This window comes from Pezoporus wallicus, unplaced genomic scaffold, assembly GCF_028554395.1.
Source record: "Pezoporus wallicus isolate ANWC-B61680 ecotype Strahan unplaced genomic scaffold, APGP_CSIRO_Pwel_v1 contig_7011, whole genome shotgun sequence".
Classification (NCBI taxonomy): Eukaryota; Metazoa; Chordata; class Aves; order Psittaciformes; family Psittacidae; genus Pezoporus; species Pezoporus wallicus.
In genome coordinates this window covers 2,868,470-2,883,804 of record NW_026638234.1, presented here as the reverse complement: position 1 = coordinate 2,883,804, position 15,335 = coordinate 2,868,470, and the positions used below count along the sequence as shown (strand labels likewise).

General features: G+C 41.5%; 1 protein-coding gene across 12 annotated transcripts in view; it reads right to left on the bottom strand.

Annotated features, from left to right (window-relative positions):
- Positions 1 to 15,335, bottom strand: part of TIAM1 (TIAM Rac1 associated GEF 1) — a 192,936-nt gene that overhangs the window by 12,906 nt on the left and 164,695 nt on the right. For 8 of the 12 annotated variants that reach the window (XM_057410172.1, XM_057410178.1, XM_057410171.1 and 5 more), the window contains 5 exons: positions 11,553 to 11,659; positions 2,704 to 2,883; positions 2,194 to 2,262; positions 1,731 to 1,856; positions 8 to 116 (listed from right to left, as the gene is read on the bottom strand). In XM_057410172.1, coding sequence (XP_057266155.1) covers positions 8 to 116; positions 1,731 to 1,856; positions 2,194 to 2,262; positions 2,704 to 2,883; positions 11,553 to 11,659 — 591 coding nt within the window. Of the gene's footprint in view, positions 1 to 7; positions 117 to 1,730; positions 1,857 to 2,193; positions 2,263 to 2,703; positions 2,884 to 6,990; positions 7,820 to 11,552; positions 11,660 to 15,335 lie in introns of those variants that run through there. The other 4 variants (XM_057410179.1, XM_057410180.1, XM_057410170.1 and 1 more) reach the window with 4 other exon arrangements.

Genomic DNA, 15,335 nt, shown 5'->3' with positions numbered 1-15,335 from the left:
TTCTTACCTTTCACCAGTACTTTGGGGACTTTTGTGTGGCTGGCACAGAAGGCACTGTACAGCTTGAACCGGTCAGCATAGTAAAGAAAGGATCCACCCAAGGAAAATAACACTTTCTAGGATTTAAAAAAAACAAACAAACAACAAAACAACAAAAAAGGCATTAGGAAAAAAAGCACATGAAAGCTAGTTATTTTCCCTTCTGCCGGGTCTTCTGGATGACAGGACACTGCATTTTTAGAGTGTTTTCACCCTATCTAGCAAGAAACAGGCCTAGCCTTGGCATCTGGATTCAGGCTACATGATTAACATCATTAGCCCAGTTCTAGTTAAATCAATCTAGAGATACTACCGACTCCAGAGGGAACTAGAATCACAGCTCCAGAACTGCATTTAAATGCTTGACCTCAAAACCTTATTGATTTAAGTAATGACCAGAAATCACAGAAAGTACTGGATGAAGACACTAAGAAGGTGCATGCAAGACTACTACCCTCTGCACAAACACACCAAGGTCTTATTCTTTTGAAAATAAGTTTGTGTTAAGGGCCAAACACAACCTTTCTCTAAGATGTCTATGCCACAGTCAACCATTTGCTCTCCTGCCCATTTAGGAACAAGACAACATGGAGCAGGGGGAGTGAGACAACACATACACAGCTTGCCTGCAGTCAGCAGAGGGAAGCAAACTGCAAAACTGAAACAATGAAGCCCTGAAATCCCATGTTGCCCAATGCTTTGAGACAACACCCACAGGACAGAACTCAAAATGAAGCTGATGCACTTCTTATAGAAAGAGGTGGAAGCAGCAGCACTCAGAAGACAGAGTTCTCTCCATAAGGAGGCATCTTCCACGCTCCCCTCTCAAAGCTCAGAGTACTCAGTGGTCACAGAGGCTTCATCCACTAAAAAAGCGTCTCTGTGCTCTCCATTAAGGGCACATTTCCTGCAAAACAAAGGCTGTGTTCTAGTTACATGAGGGCAGCATTTATGACTGCTGCTTATTTTTAAATAAGCACCTGATGGCAAAGCCAGACATGCACAAAAAGACAAATTATTTCAGTAGTTCTTCCAGGGCTGTGTATTAGCTGAAGAGCAATCCTAGTGGAATTATGATTATGCATCGAGTCATCCTGTCCTCTACCAAGGTGAGTGCTCAAAGAAAGAGTAAAATTCCCCAAAGACAAAACATTGTATTAGCTACTTGCCATAAATTCAGTACATCACTGCAGTAGAAATAAACCAAAATCTCTTTTTCACACTTTTTTAAATTAAGTTTATGTATCTTTAGTTTACATTTCTACATTTGATGCACAACTGCTGATAGCTGAAACTATCTGCCGTACATTTCTGCTATACATCAAAAGCCCAAATACAGAATTCAATTTACAGTTCTAGTGGGCTTCTGAACTACTACATTAGACTTGTCAGAACAAATATTTTATGGAACTTCCCAGTTCTAGCTTTTCCTAATTGCCTGAGACATGAAATCTGGCAGAAGGGCAAGAACAGCATCTAAAAGCACATGGTGTTACAGATTTCCAGTGCTCTATATGGCTAAATGTAGCATAAAATACAATTGTAGCAGTATGTTTTCCAAACAGCTCCAGTATTCGCTAAAAGTTATTCTTGAGTAAGTAGATGTAGGTTTTTACAACAACAGTGACAGCAGTCAGACAAGCAACATGACGCTGTTAAAGGACTACTTGGAACGTAAACAAGGAGGTTACCTTAAATTGCTCAACTTTTTCAAGCTTTTCCAGGTCTGGAACCAGCCTTACTCCATCTTCAAGAGTTTTCAAGAACTCTACCTGGAATGCTACCATTTCAGTCAGATTCCCAAAGAGAACGTCCAGCTAGTAAGGAAAAAAAACAACAAACAAACCAAAAAAAGCAAGATGCTGAAAGTATCACTTTGCAGCTAAATCACATTTTCTAGATCTTTGGTAATTCTCAGTCCAATTGTATGATCAGTGTGATAACAGTGTAAAAAAATCCCAAACAACATAACCCTACAGACTGTACATTACTGGGCAGTACTTTTATATTCTACTCGATCTAGTATCTTAAAAGAAACAGAATTCAAAATGTCTTGATAGCCCTTGCTCAGACAAGCAAGTCAAGCTGGGGGGTGAAAAAGAGGGGTGTGCATAAGCTATCTAGCAAAAAGATAAACAACAGGTATTAACATACCTCATCTGGTGTGAGGAACGTTTCTTTTTGTAGAGGCTTCAGGTATCTCTCCATTAGACAATTTAAGTCCTAAAAAAAATCAGAAAAAGACCCCCATGTTGGTACACCAAACTGCCTTTGAATATTTACTGAAGTAGCAAAGATCACCATTTACCTAGTCTATGAATTTTTCCTTTACACACATAAGACAAAATAATCAGATTTCACAGAATTTAAGGTAGTAAAAGGAAACCTGTACACAGTTTTATTTAGAAAATCAATACTGGATCTCACTGACGAGTGCTCCTTTGAACACCACCCAAGTAATTTCAAAATGACAGCATTAAGAATTTGGAAAACCTACATTTTTCAGGCGTTTAAATTACATTTAATTCTACTATCTGTCCCTAGAATATTAACTTAATTGATACATGCATGAAACATAATTTGAAGTATTAGAGAAGAAACTAACAAAATTTTCCAGAAGGAGAAATATTAGTAGGCTGAAAACAACACATTGAGATCCCTTACTTTGACATAGGTGCGCTCTGTCTCGAGAAGTTCACAGATAACCTTTCGTAGTTTATCTGCATCTGTGAGTTGTCTCATGGTGGCCAGCTGGGGTCCTGTAAATTCCTGAGGATGAGCACTTGAATCAGAAGGGTTCATTTCATGCAGACTGCGACAGAAAGCAGCGACCTGCTCTGTACTCTTTAAAAAGAAGGAAGAGGAAAGACCAGCAGTAATATTTTAAGTAAGACCTATAGGAACAATGGAGCTGAGAAGCCTTTGCAGTTAAGCAGTTGCAGGCTGGGGCTTTTTAGCAGGTGCCAAAGTCCAGAAGTACACACATCATTTCATGTATCTGTCTATCCTATGTCTCAGGGACTGGGGACTCAGGAAGGGGGTGGTGGGAAGAGTTGCACAACTCAAGTTAATTGAAGTGCTGTTCAATAACATTCCTGGTTTCGGATAAGCATGAACTTTAATTAAAATAAGCTGTCCAGCACTTAAGATTGAAAAACAAACAAGGCTCAAGAATGGAACCAAAAATGACTGTGTAAATAAAACGCACACCCCAGCCCTCTGCCAGTTCCCTAATCTACTTTGCAAAAGTCCTGTGTCAACACAACCAAGGAGACAACAGGGAGACAGAAACCGTTTAAGCTGTTTTTCAGGGAAGCAGAGCCATCTGGGGAACCAAAACCTCTCACGGCTTCAAACGCAAGCTCTTTCGGAAACTGTGTATCTGTTCTGTGTCTGGAAACAAGCTTTGCAGGGTGAATTTCCTCCCTGTAAGTCACGTTTTTCAGAGTTGCTACATCTAGGTGGTTTCTTTAATGTTTCATAAGCTGTCTATATAGAAAGACAATTATCCCCTCTTCACCTCCTGCTGTTCGATCACAGTATAGCGTCTTTTGTTATGCTGAAAAGTTTGGAGCAGGTATAGCCTCTGATGTCAGTGACAACAGCCCCAGGCTTCCAGGATTGCCAAAGCAGCAGCTGCCCTTGTCTCCAGCCCTCCCAGAGACCTGGAGGGGGCACGGGAAGGAAAAGAGCTGCTGCGCTATATCACACCTCTCCAACCTTCTGTGTCTAATGCTGCCATGGCATCCTTAATCCAGATTTAGTGACTTCCCAGCACTGCCTCCATAGCCTACCAACGCATACTAAATTAACTGATTCAAAATTGGCCTGTTCAAACACAGAATATGCAGAGAGATAACAACCAAAACAACGCAAAAAACACATCATCACCTCGCAGTTGGGAGGCAGAGCCCTGACCCTTGGGAGATCACTCCCACTCTCCAGCTGGTAGCAACAACCTCAGTCAGAACCTGCACTACCCTACACCTTCGTGATGACCCAGTGCTGAAAAAATCTCTGCATTTTTCAAGCTGCACAGTCCGTTCACGCAAAGCTATCTTTCCTTCTCAGTGCATCTACAATGCCATGAAGCCCAAGAGGCGCATTAACCATGCTCGTGACAAGTAAAGGATTTCCTGCCATAATACAGTTGCTTTCCTTAAAGGTATCTTAACGGTTGTAAATGCTCATCGGGGTGTACCCCTGCAAGCCATATTAGTAAAGATGCTTATCATGCAAAGGATAATCTTCCTGAGGACACAAGTGTAAGCAACAAACTAATAGTAACTGACTGTTTATACAAAAATGCCTCTTGGACACTGTTTATTATAGGAAAAATATTAATCTTCAGTATCTGAGGTTTAACTCTGATGAAGAAATTGTTGTAAGCTGAGGGCAGGAAGAAGCTATTTGAACCAACCAATTTCCAACTTGCTCAGCTTCTGGAAATGATGTGCCACTGAGGGCTCGGATTTATTACTCAAAGTAATTCCTTTATTTCTCAGCAAGATTCCACCTGTACTCACTGTACTCTTAAACTATAAGCCATACCCAAACTTTTAGGTTAAGCCTGCATTAGATTTCAACAGGTGTGATTTTGATCCCAACAGCTCCAAATCCACAAAGCTCAGTAGGTTAAAGCATGGCTTCAGCATAGGCAAAACACCCCACCCTGTCTAAATTACCTGCTCTGCTGGAAAGGGATAAAGAGCTGACAATTAATAACATTAATCTAAACCTGCAGAGACACAGGATATGCAGGATATGCAAGCTGAAAAATGCTTAGCTTTGTTGCTACGATTTTGTGAAATAATATTTGAGGAAGACATATCTAGTGGCATTTTAAGAGCCAATATACATTATAACTAATTTTATTCATATAAAACACAGCATGGAATCAAAGTCCAAAAATAAGCTAAGTATTTTAAGTTTGATACTTTGCAGACAGCTCACCACACTGTGCATGCACTTGCAGTAACTTTCCCTTCAACTGCAGGGAAGGATGGGTCACCCAGAAAGAGCAAAAATCCACTTACACCATGGAACACCAGCTAAACACTAACAAGTAGTTCGAAACTGGATAACTGTCATACAGACACACAGACTGCTCCAGAAGGAATGTACCAAAAAGGAAGTGGATAAGACTTTTAAAGGCCTTATCTCCACTTCTGCACACTTAATAAACCACTCCCTGACTTCAGCCATGCCCAGCTCCAGCCAGCAGCAACCAAGCTCTGCCTTGCCACTGCCCGGCCTCACATCTTTTTGTTATTTCCCAAGTTTTACTCACCTGACACTCTTGGGACAGACAAAAAGCCTCCAGCACAACAGTGTCCACAAACCAATTCTCTTCCTTGTTCATTGAACAAACTGTTGTGGCTGTGTGCCTGTCCACCCCTGGCTTAAGCCATAACAACCAGAGGGGTTGTGATGGCTGCACCCTGCTTACTCTGGACCTTGGGGGGATAGATGGCAACACAGTAGCCAAGGGCTGTCTGAAACGGTGACCCAGATGTCTTGCTGGTATGCAAATATTGACTATAAGTCAATCACCTTACTCTATAAATAGTGGATAGCCCAGGGCCCATTGAGTTTTCTTGTATGGCAGCAGGCTGCAAGTGAGGATCTCCCCTTGACTAAGGACACCTCTCAAGGTTACTCTTTGAGGTTGAGAGATTCCTTGTTGCAACAGATTCTCAGTAAGTGATTAATAGCATGCTAAATTTTGACATTGTGGCTAAGTGGCATAGAGGATTGATTGCACATACATAATTCTTTAGATGTAAACCATTGACCACATCTGGGACTAACTCTGGATCTAGCTGCACCTAGTCTCCTCTCTGAGGAGTTTAGAAAGCAAGAGGGTCCTTTCTGAACCTCATTACTCAAGGGGAGGTTCTTCCTGACTGTTTTGTCTGACCCTGACCTCTATGTAGTAAATAATCAAGTGTATATTGCTATCAAATCGTGTTAAACCAGTTGCATTTACTCTTGCACTTTGTTAAATTACTATTTTGTGTCAATATAGTTGCATCTCTCTTTGAGCGAAGCCCATGACTCCATCTGTGATAACTGCCTTGTTTCATTCCTGAACTTATCCTGTCTGCCTTATATTTACCTTAACAAAAAAATCAATTTCTAGACAGAAAGCAGATGCATATTACAGCAAGGAAGGGTCAGAATACTGCTGTTTTGATGAAAACTCTTACATAGTATTGACAAAAGCCTCTATGTCCCTGTTTTCCTAGAGAAAGCAAAAAGAGTAGGAAAGGTCTGGAACAGAAACAGATCCTTTTATCTCCCCAGTACCAGATCTGTTCGGCAGCTGTGACAATGGCATCACTGAACCAGGATTTCTCTAGGAGAACTACAGCATCACACTTTAGGCACAATTCTGCAAGCAATTCCAAGTAGCAACCTTAAAATGAGACGAAGAGCTGGCACAACAGGGTTGTAAAGCTAAGTTTATTTTGCAAGCACATTAAGCCCTCCTCTGCAGGGGGCTCAGCTGAGAAGCTAAACTCACATCCTCCCCATACAGGAGGAACAAGTCCTTAAACTCATCAAGCATGTTGATGCTCCCCACAGTAGGGAGTTTTGGCTGCCTGCCCTATAGCTTTGAAAGCCAAGTGCCATTTTCTCTTGCACGTACTGTGTAAAGACATACAGCTGCCTGGGCATCAGGCAGACTGCCCCCTTGAATGGCACGCAGCCCCTCTGTTCTGCCACAGATAACAAACTCTAAGCGGTACTGATCTCCCAAACAAAACTCAGACAAATTGCATCCTTTCATGCATTGCCAGGACTGCTAGTGACATTCCACAATAACAAAAAGCCTCTACAGGGTATATACACCTCAGCCTCAAATTTATATCCTGAAAATTAAAACATGAAAATTCATTTAACTGCTAATTACTTAGACTAGTTGCGTTGCACAGTAGATCTGCTCACCAAATACAGCATACGGTACAGAGAGTCACTGGCTTTTCCAGCACTTTCAGTCTTGAGCTTACGGTTAACTCTCCAAAGAGCCGACATCGCTGCAAAGGCAGTATTGCCAGAGCTGTCACTCATCTAGGAGCAAAATCCCAATTCTCCACATATTCAGCTGATCCAAAAGGCTTCTCCACTCCAGACAGATACTCTGTGCTGCTTACTTGGCACACAACACAGAAGATGGCTGCATTTTAATAAGGAAAGGCAGTGACAATATTTCTCTAAGCAAAGCTTTTCCGCATGTCATTTGCTGCTGGCCTCGTTAGCTCACCACATCAGCTGGAATTAAGAGCCGGCTACTGGTCGAAGCTGAGAACTCAACGCCGCTTGTCATAGGCTCATTAAGAGCAAAACTTCAGCAGAGAGGCTGAATTGCAGCAAAGCAGAGGTGAAGGCAGCCTGGGAATATAAATGTCTGTTGCCTGTGGCTGAGCATGAGCCGATTGGCTACAAATGGCACTGCTGTAGAATATTAAACATTTGAAGGGACAGAGGTGAAGAATTGAAAGAACTTAAAAAAGCCAGTTACGCTACTGGAGGACACTGCCCTCAAATCCCTGTTTTAATCCTTTCACATCTACTGCAACACGTTGAAGGTTTTGAGACTTAATTCTGGTCTTGAATAATGCTACAGAGAGAAGATGACCTATTTTCGCTGAATAAAAAAAGACCTCCAAATATTATAAGCATGTACACACACAACCCATTACAGAACACTCCCCCAGCCACAAGTGCTGCAAGGTAATTTGTTTTCATTGCAAGAAGCAGATGTCTTTAATTAGAAACAGGGAGAAATGAGTGTCCTGGTGTCCTGCAGTATTTTAACTGATGACAGTTTTTAAACATAGCCTCAGTTAAATTCAAAGGACCATTACAGGAAAAAAATATGCACAAAGACTGATCTTGAGATGCAACACAATACCTGTTTTAGCCTTCAGTAACCTGCAACATTAAGAGCTTACACATATACTCAGTTTTCAGGGTACCTCCTTTGAACCTCAGTTTATTCTACAATATATAAATGGCCAAAACAGTCAGGTCACCACAGAGGCAAGTAACCACTTAAGAAATGACTGCTGTGAAATGTTCCCAATATTCTGTTGGAGACTGACAGAGGGATACCATCCAGATGTCATAAACAGCCTGAAACTTGAATTCACATGCTAGATGACAACAAGCCTGAAGAGGTGGCATAGAGGCCACATTTCCCCGATTCTTCTTCCTAGGTCTATACTCATCTTGGCTTCCACAGGAAAGGAGGAGAGAAAGGAAAGTCAGGAGCCCACCCCAGAGCTGAAGCAAGTGGGAACACAACTCAGGCCACTGCCAGTTGCATGGCTCAAAGGAAAAGAGTTGCATCCAAAAAAGCATACCTGCTTGCTACTGATCACACAGATTTCAACCAAAGAGATACCATACCTGGGAAGGCTGGCTGACGCAGGGAAAGCATCATGAAATTAGATAAGGAGTGAATCCATGGAACAACAGCTATCCCACACCACTGCACTGCCGACATCTCAACTCACCTTGGAAATGGGTTTCTAGTGTTTTATCAGAATAATTTACAGACATCTCTGTTTTGCTTGTTTTTTTTACACACACACACACATATAATAATTACTTTGACAATAGTGATGGATGAGTAGATTTTATGTGATCAGGTCTTTAGGATATACAGAAGATAAGACTTCCAGTAAAAGGAGGAATCCTCAGAGCTACTGGTGTATCCTCCAAATCCTGCACCACTATCCACAGCTTGGAGACTTCTGCAGATAAAGAAACAAATGCACCCCTACTAAAGAAACACACACCCACGTGCACACATGGTGGGCTGGGGGAAGGGAAAGAGGCAGCTAGGAGGGAGGAGGAGGAAAGAAGGCATGTTCGAGTATCTCCTGTGTTACACATCTACCTATCACTTACATAGGAAAGATACAGGTAAGTCAGAAGGGACCCAAGCCCAGCTTCTGGTAGAATTTCACAGAGCTTACCTTCACAAAAAGCCTACCCAGCCTGTGCTACAGGAGCAGATGAAAGAGACCTGCAGTGCTGCATTCCTCTCCTTTTCCCATGAATTATTTACTCTCCCCTGGGATCGCTTTGCTGGTTGGAGAGCTGGGAAGTTTCCTCAAAGAAGCTCAGAGCTTTCCTCTTCTGCAGTGCTCTGTGGGCAGGAGCAGTCCGCCAGTACCACAGCACGGAGCGGTGTTTGCAGGATTAAGCCCTGCCTCAGGATGATGCTATCACAAGGCAGAAGAGAACCCAAACGCTATTTTTGGATCTTCAGCTGCTAATGCTGCATCTGCGCTGAAAGAAGGGGAACTCTGCTTTTAGCTGGGAGGCTCCAATATAGTTAAAATGGATTTCCTCTCCTATCCTGCTTTTGCCAAGAAGGGCAGAAGATAAAGCCTTCCCTGAACTCCACCATCTTAGTGAGACTGGAAGCTGTGGCGGTAATGGCAAAAGAGGGGAACATGCCCCTCCTGGTGGTATGAGGGCAGAGTGTTTCACTTCCCATGTACAAAAATAACAGCACTGAGGACACCGGCTTAATCTTCTGCACCATAATCCTAGGAGCATGGAAAGGTGTGGGAGTGCACAGACAGGAAAACACCTTTGCTCTTTTCCTCGCCCTACCAGCCGGGTGGTGACTTCCCATGGAAACACATGTGTTACAGAGTCCGCACTTCCCATGTACATCAGCTTTCCCAAGCACAAAGAAAAGCAGAGGGATTACGAAAACCCTCCCATTCTTCTCCTCTACAATATACTGGAATATAAGCATTGCAGAATAATTGGGGGGGTTCTGTAGCTTTTGTTAGAGAGGAGCCAGAGAGAAAGCCCACTTAGTACAGAGCTCTTCTATGTGAACTGGGACAGCAGCATTCACCAGTTTGCCAAATTAAGCACCTTACATATACTACATGTACACATGTCTTTTTTATGGAAGACCATTTAAAGCAGTTTGTCTCATAACAAACAGAATACAAAATAAAATGCCTCATTCCCCTCTGTATCGCACAAACAAAACTAGAAATCTTTCTGAATTTTAAAACATATACTGTTATCAACATTTCATTTACAGAGAGAAAGATGTTCCTCTCAGCGGAAACCGAGGCTTGTTAAGAGTTACAAGTTACTCTTCCAATATATGAATAGAATATTAAGCATTAGAGCTGCTAATGCACATTTCTCAGTTTAACTAAATCTGCTGAGCCACAGAGCTAATCGTGTAATCCTAACGCCTTGCTTCAGGCAATTACAACTCTGAAGATCCAGGAGGCAAGAGGCAAAATGGAACCTCACAGCCTGTCGCACAGTTCAGAAATAGAAAGCTACAGAAAACACAACAAAAACACTTATTCCCCAAGTGCTCTTCCACAGCTTCAGCAGAAGAGACTCCTTTCAGAGCATACGGAAATCCTGCATATTTACAGTTAGAAATCCCAAAATATCAAGAAACTCTTCTACTTACTGAAGAAGAAATTCTTTGTACTTACAAGAAATGTTCCGTAATAAAACCTGGAAACAAACTGTACAAGTAATCACCTTTTCTGCATGTATTTCATGAATAGGAATGCTTTCTGTTATCTGACTTCCACTGTCTGGCTATCAAAGACAAAACTAGAGGCTAGCATGACATAAGAGATCAGGAAACAAGAGGCCAAGGTCCTTTCCTTCCTTTCGCTACTATGACAAGTAGAATAGCACAGGGACCAGCTCAGAACTCACTATAAGACATTTCAGTTAAAACAAGAGCTTAGAAAAAAACACACCTGTATAGAAGCACAAACTGAATGACAACTGATTCTCATTAGATCATTAATTCCATGGAAAAATAGCTGTAAACTCCCACCATCACCTGTGCAACAAACAGCTAAAAGCAATCAGTGTCTTTAAAATAAACTCACTTGATCATCACACTTAAAGCTGTGTAAAGCTCCTCAGCATCAGAGCAAGTGCAAACCACCAACCACTGCAAAACCCATCTCTTAATAGATGGCAATTAACAATCCATTCGCACAACCTCTTAGCTGTAATTGGAGAGTTTTCCTTCAATTTAAGGTAGATTGGCTATAATTACTTTGCATTTAAAAACTAGCATGTGTGCTATACTATTGATTTGAGGAAGTACTGTTTAACTTACATTCCTCCTATGTTTAGAGATCAAGAATAAGAAATCATAGTAATGCACCTGTTCTATTAGTTTAGCTACCCTGCTCTGGTGAAGGAGGTAATAAACCAGTCTATTTAAAACTATGTGGAAATATTATCACAAGATACCGAAAAAGTAAACCAACCCTGGAAAAAGGGCAGTAGTCTTGCTGAAGAGATAGTGATGTACCATAATCAGAGCTGTAATTTGTTACACTCAGTATTATCTGTAAACACCTTAAAGTAAAATTAACATTTTCCCAGGAAAGATGTTCTGATCATGTGCAGCTGTGAAGGCAGCACATCAGCTGTGACTGTATCCTGCTTTCACTCCTTGTCATGTGAAAATGAAACTTTCTCACCTTGCCCATCTTATCGGCCTCGTCAGATGACTCTAAGTCTTGTGCTTCTGCCTCCTCTGGAGCTGTCTCAACAGAGCTGTCCGCGTCTCCGGAGTATGAGTGCCCTGCTGAAATTGAGATGCCTGTGAAAACACAACCATAATTTCCAGAAATTCAAAAAGCTGGGTGCGGAAGACATGGAGTTCCCATGGAGTGCCGGGCACCATCCTGCGCATAAGTACATGCTAAAAAGATGTTATGCCAGAGGCACCCAATGAACTCAAAAGACTACCTCAGTTTACAGCTGGGGCCAGGTTTAACTACAGGTGTAAAAATAAACAGGTTATGACCACACATACTATTTAGTTAGTAACCATGAAAGCCGATTCAGAGATAAGGATAAAATGCCACACTGAAATTCTTACACTTAGTATTAATTTCTTGGCTGGCAGTAATTGCCTGCCTTTATACTTCAGTGGTTTCAAATGGAAACTGCAGCATGTGAACAGGCAGGCCGTGCCAAGAAGCAAGCCTTGGGACAGCCCTTTCTCTAAGTTGAATGTGATGAATTTAAAACTGCTTGCATTTTTAGCCTAACACACCCACTACCGAGTTTCTATGTTGATATTTAAGGCAATGAACCCTGGTTTAGCAGGTTTTAGGAGTCTGTTACATTAACTGAAAACTAAATTTCATTTCTGTCATTGTGTGGCAGCAACTATGCACTCCTATACCTGAGCAGTCTTTTGGAGACTATGTTGTTGACACAGCTAATAACTCCTTTGCTTATTGTAAGTAAATGATGAATTACCTGCAAGTGACAAAAGAAAGAAGTAAACCCAGTGTGAGAGCTCTGTGCACAAATAACTTTGGGGGGGATCTAATTCTCTGACTCAAATACCTGTTAAAAGCAGTATTACTATACCTTAGCCAGTCTTTACAGAAAAACCCACCTGCATCCTGCCACACGAATAGGACAATGAATGTCCCACCAGGGATTACACCTTTTATTTCTTTCCATTTATTCTTCAGATAATGCAGAAAAGCCTAACCAATGGTCAGAAGCATTGAACATAATTCTTGTCTGTATTGGTAGCATGTAGCATTTAAACATTTTGGTGGGAAATTGACCCTTTTCTGTAGCAGAATAGATTGTTTTTAAAACAAATGTTTTTTTTTGTTTGCTAGCCCTGCAACTAAAAGCAACCCAACAGCACCCAGTGGTCCAGCAGCCATCCCCTCCCATTCACTACTAGGCTGAAACACTGACATTTTAGAAAGATTAACAGTGATCTAGTACATCAGATGAAGTACCATTTCTATGATAGTACCATGCTGGCTCTGATGTTACTTGCTATTTTTCAATTAAACCTTTCAATTTAGGTAAATCATGTCTATTTGTCTATAAGGAGCATTTGGCTAGATAGATAGCAATATTGTGAGTGAAAAGACCACAGTGATGATAACACACATCTGTTACGCTGATATATTTCAGTTAAACACTGTGTGGTTTGGCCAAAAGGGCTATAATAGCATGGATGGCCTTTTAAATTCAGGTAAAATGGCAAGCTATTTTAAAATTAGGACATTTTGAAAAAAACAAACCCTGATTACACACATCTAGTGTATTTTTTTGTATTTATACTGTAATGAAATACATTTCATGATACAGAAATGACAGTCTCTAAGAAATATGTTTCCTAAGTGGGTAAGAAAAATTCTGCTTTTCTCAGTCCCTTCACTGCAACTCAAAAGCCACAGCTCTTCTTTCAAAGAGTTTCATGCTAATGCACAATGTTACATCCTAGATGTAAGATTCTTTGCCTCAGGACTGAGAGCACAGATCCAGGTCTGGGTGCCTCAGTACCCAACTTCCAGCTGCTGTTCTTGCAAGCTTTCATCTACCAAATACAAATTGCACAATATTTCCACTTTGTTAAGTCCAGAAATAATTTGGAAAAATTGGAATTCAAATATCTAGAAATAAATTCAGATCATATTCTGCATACCGGGGTGGAGCTAAACTGGACATCAAATGAAATTAAAAGGACATTAAGGGTAGTTTATATCCGAGATTTGGAAGACATGCTTCTCTTCTGAAAAGATAGGGTTTACCTTTAAGGGAGATGGACCTGTGGGGGTGGTTTGGCAACACAGAATCTATTTGAAAAAGTGTTTTTTTCTGTAAGGAATTAGGTTTTCTGAGCCTTTCCCAGATTTTAACAACTCAGACTATCATCATTCTGGTTTCTCTATTAATGCGTGAAAAAAATTCTTAAAACCCTTAAGCTATCCATTAAAAACAAGGAAAAAAAAAGTATGTGCTATGTGTCATAATTTGTTTTGGGCAGTATGTGTTTTTTCACTGCAATTAATTCTCCATTATTAGTGGTGTGAAATACAGCTGTGTCTCACCCAGGCCAAGGCAAATAATGTTTGTTTGGGGGTTTTGTCTTTTGCTTTTAAGCTACCACTTTTCCTGTATATTAAAACACCACTTAATCTGTTTCCTGCAGTATAAACGCTTTGCCCAGTAGACAGCAATCTTTCACTTATGCCTTAATGAGTAGTCACAGCACATGTGCTCAGGGTATTTCTAATGTCTTAAGCTGCCAAAGCCAGTGTTGACTTTAGCAGGTTTATCTGCTGATTGTTAAACTCAGGCTCTCAGTTCAATAACGCTGCATGTTCCTGCCTTTTAATACCTTCCACTTACCATCCCATTTCTGTCAGGTTCATTACATCATTTTATTTTTGTCCTGTAAATCTTTATTTAGTTCTGCAAGGAGCCCTGAGGACAAGGTGCTCATTTCCTTCTGCAGCACCTGAGTGCTGCCCAGCCACTACCATTTGCTAGGGATGATAACACATGGGCTTCGCTTGACATTAAGGAATTACAAAGGGAAATCCAAAGAGCAGCAGGAAAAGGGGGTCAAATCCATGCGGCCACCAGCACAGATGGAGGTCAGACAAGCTCCCAAGTTGCCTCAGCAGTGTAATATACGTGACATTATGACTAATGTCCATTAAATGACCCTCTACTTATTGCAAGAACTAACAAAATAAAAGGAAGCCTTATATCACTAGAGCAAAGGTGCTCGGTCTTAAAGGCCTGGAGAATCACGTAAAGCTTAAGCAGTGCCAATACTTGGCTAAAATTTTCTACAGCTGCTGCTTTCAATTTGCAGAGTTGCTGTGGGTCAAGATTTTAACGAGACTTCAGCAATATCTGGTGCTGCTTTTAAAGCCCACTTCTGGGTGCCAGATTCTTTTTTTCTTTAATGCAGTGGAAATAAATACTGCTAGCCAAGGCCTGTCAGCTGTGGTGCAAAGCTCAGAAGAGTGCATCCTACTAACTCAAAAAGCGACATACAAATCAGAGAACCCTGCCTCACTGCCTTATTCCCCAGTATGTGGAATGGGCAATACTAAATTCCGTCCTCTCAGTGACAGCATCAGGGAAGTGCTGGCAAGGTCACCCATCTGCCAGCATGTTATACACTGTTGGCCAGAAGCTCCTACAGGCTTCAGTGGTTGAAAGCTTTGGTTTGTAACTTCAAGGTGCCTCAACATCCTAAGCAGGTTGGTTTACACATCTTGGCGCACTACACGACACCTTGCTGTGTGACTGAGGCAGAGCTTTGTGACTCCTGCAGCCAGCCAGTGTCAGGGACTGAGGAGTTCAGCCCAGTGTCCTTTCCTGCCTGCCTGCCACCGCTTGCTGCCTGCAAACGGTGCACTGTGCTTTCCTGTACTTCCTTTACCAATGAAAGTCAGCAATACTGGAAGTCAAATATAGCAATT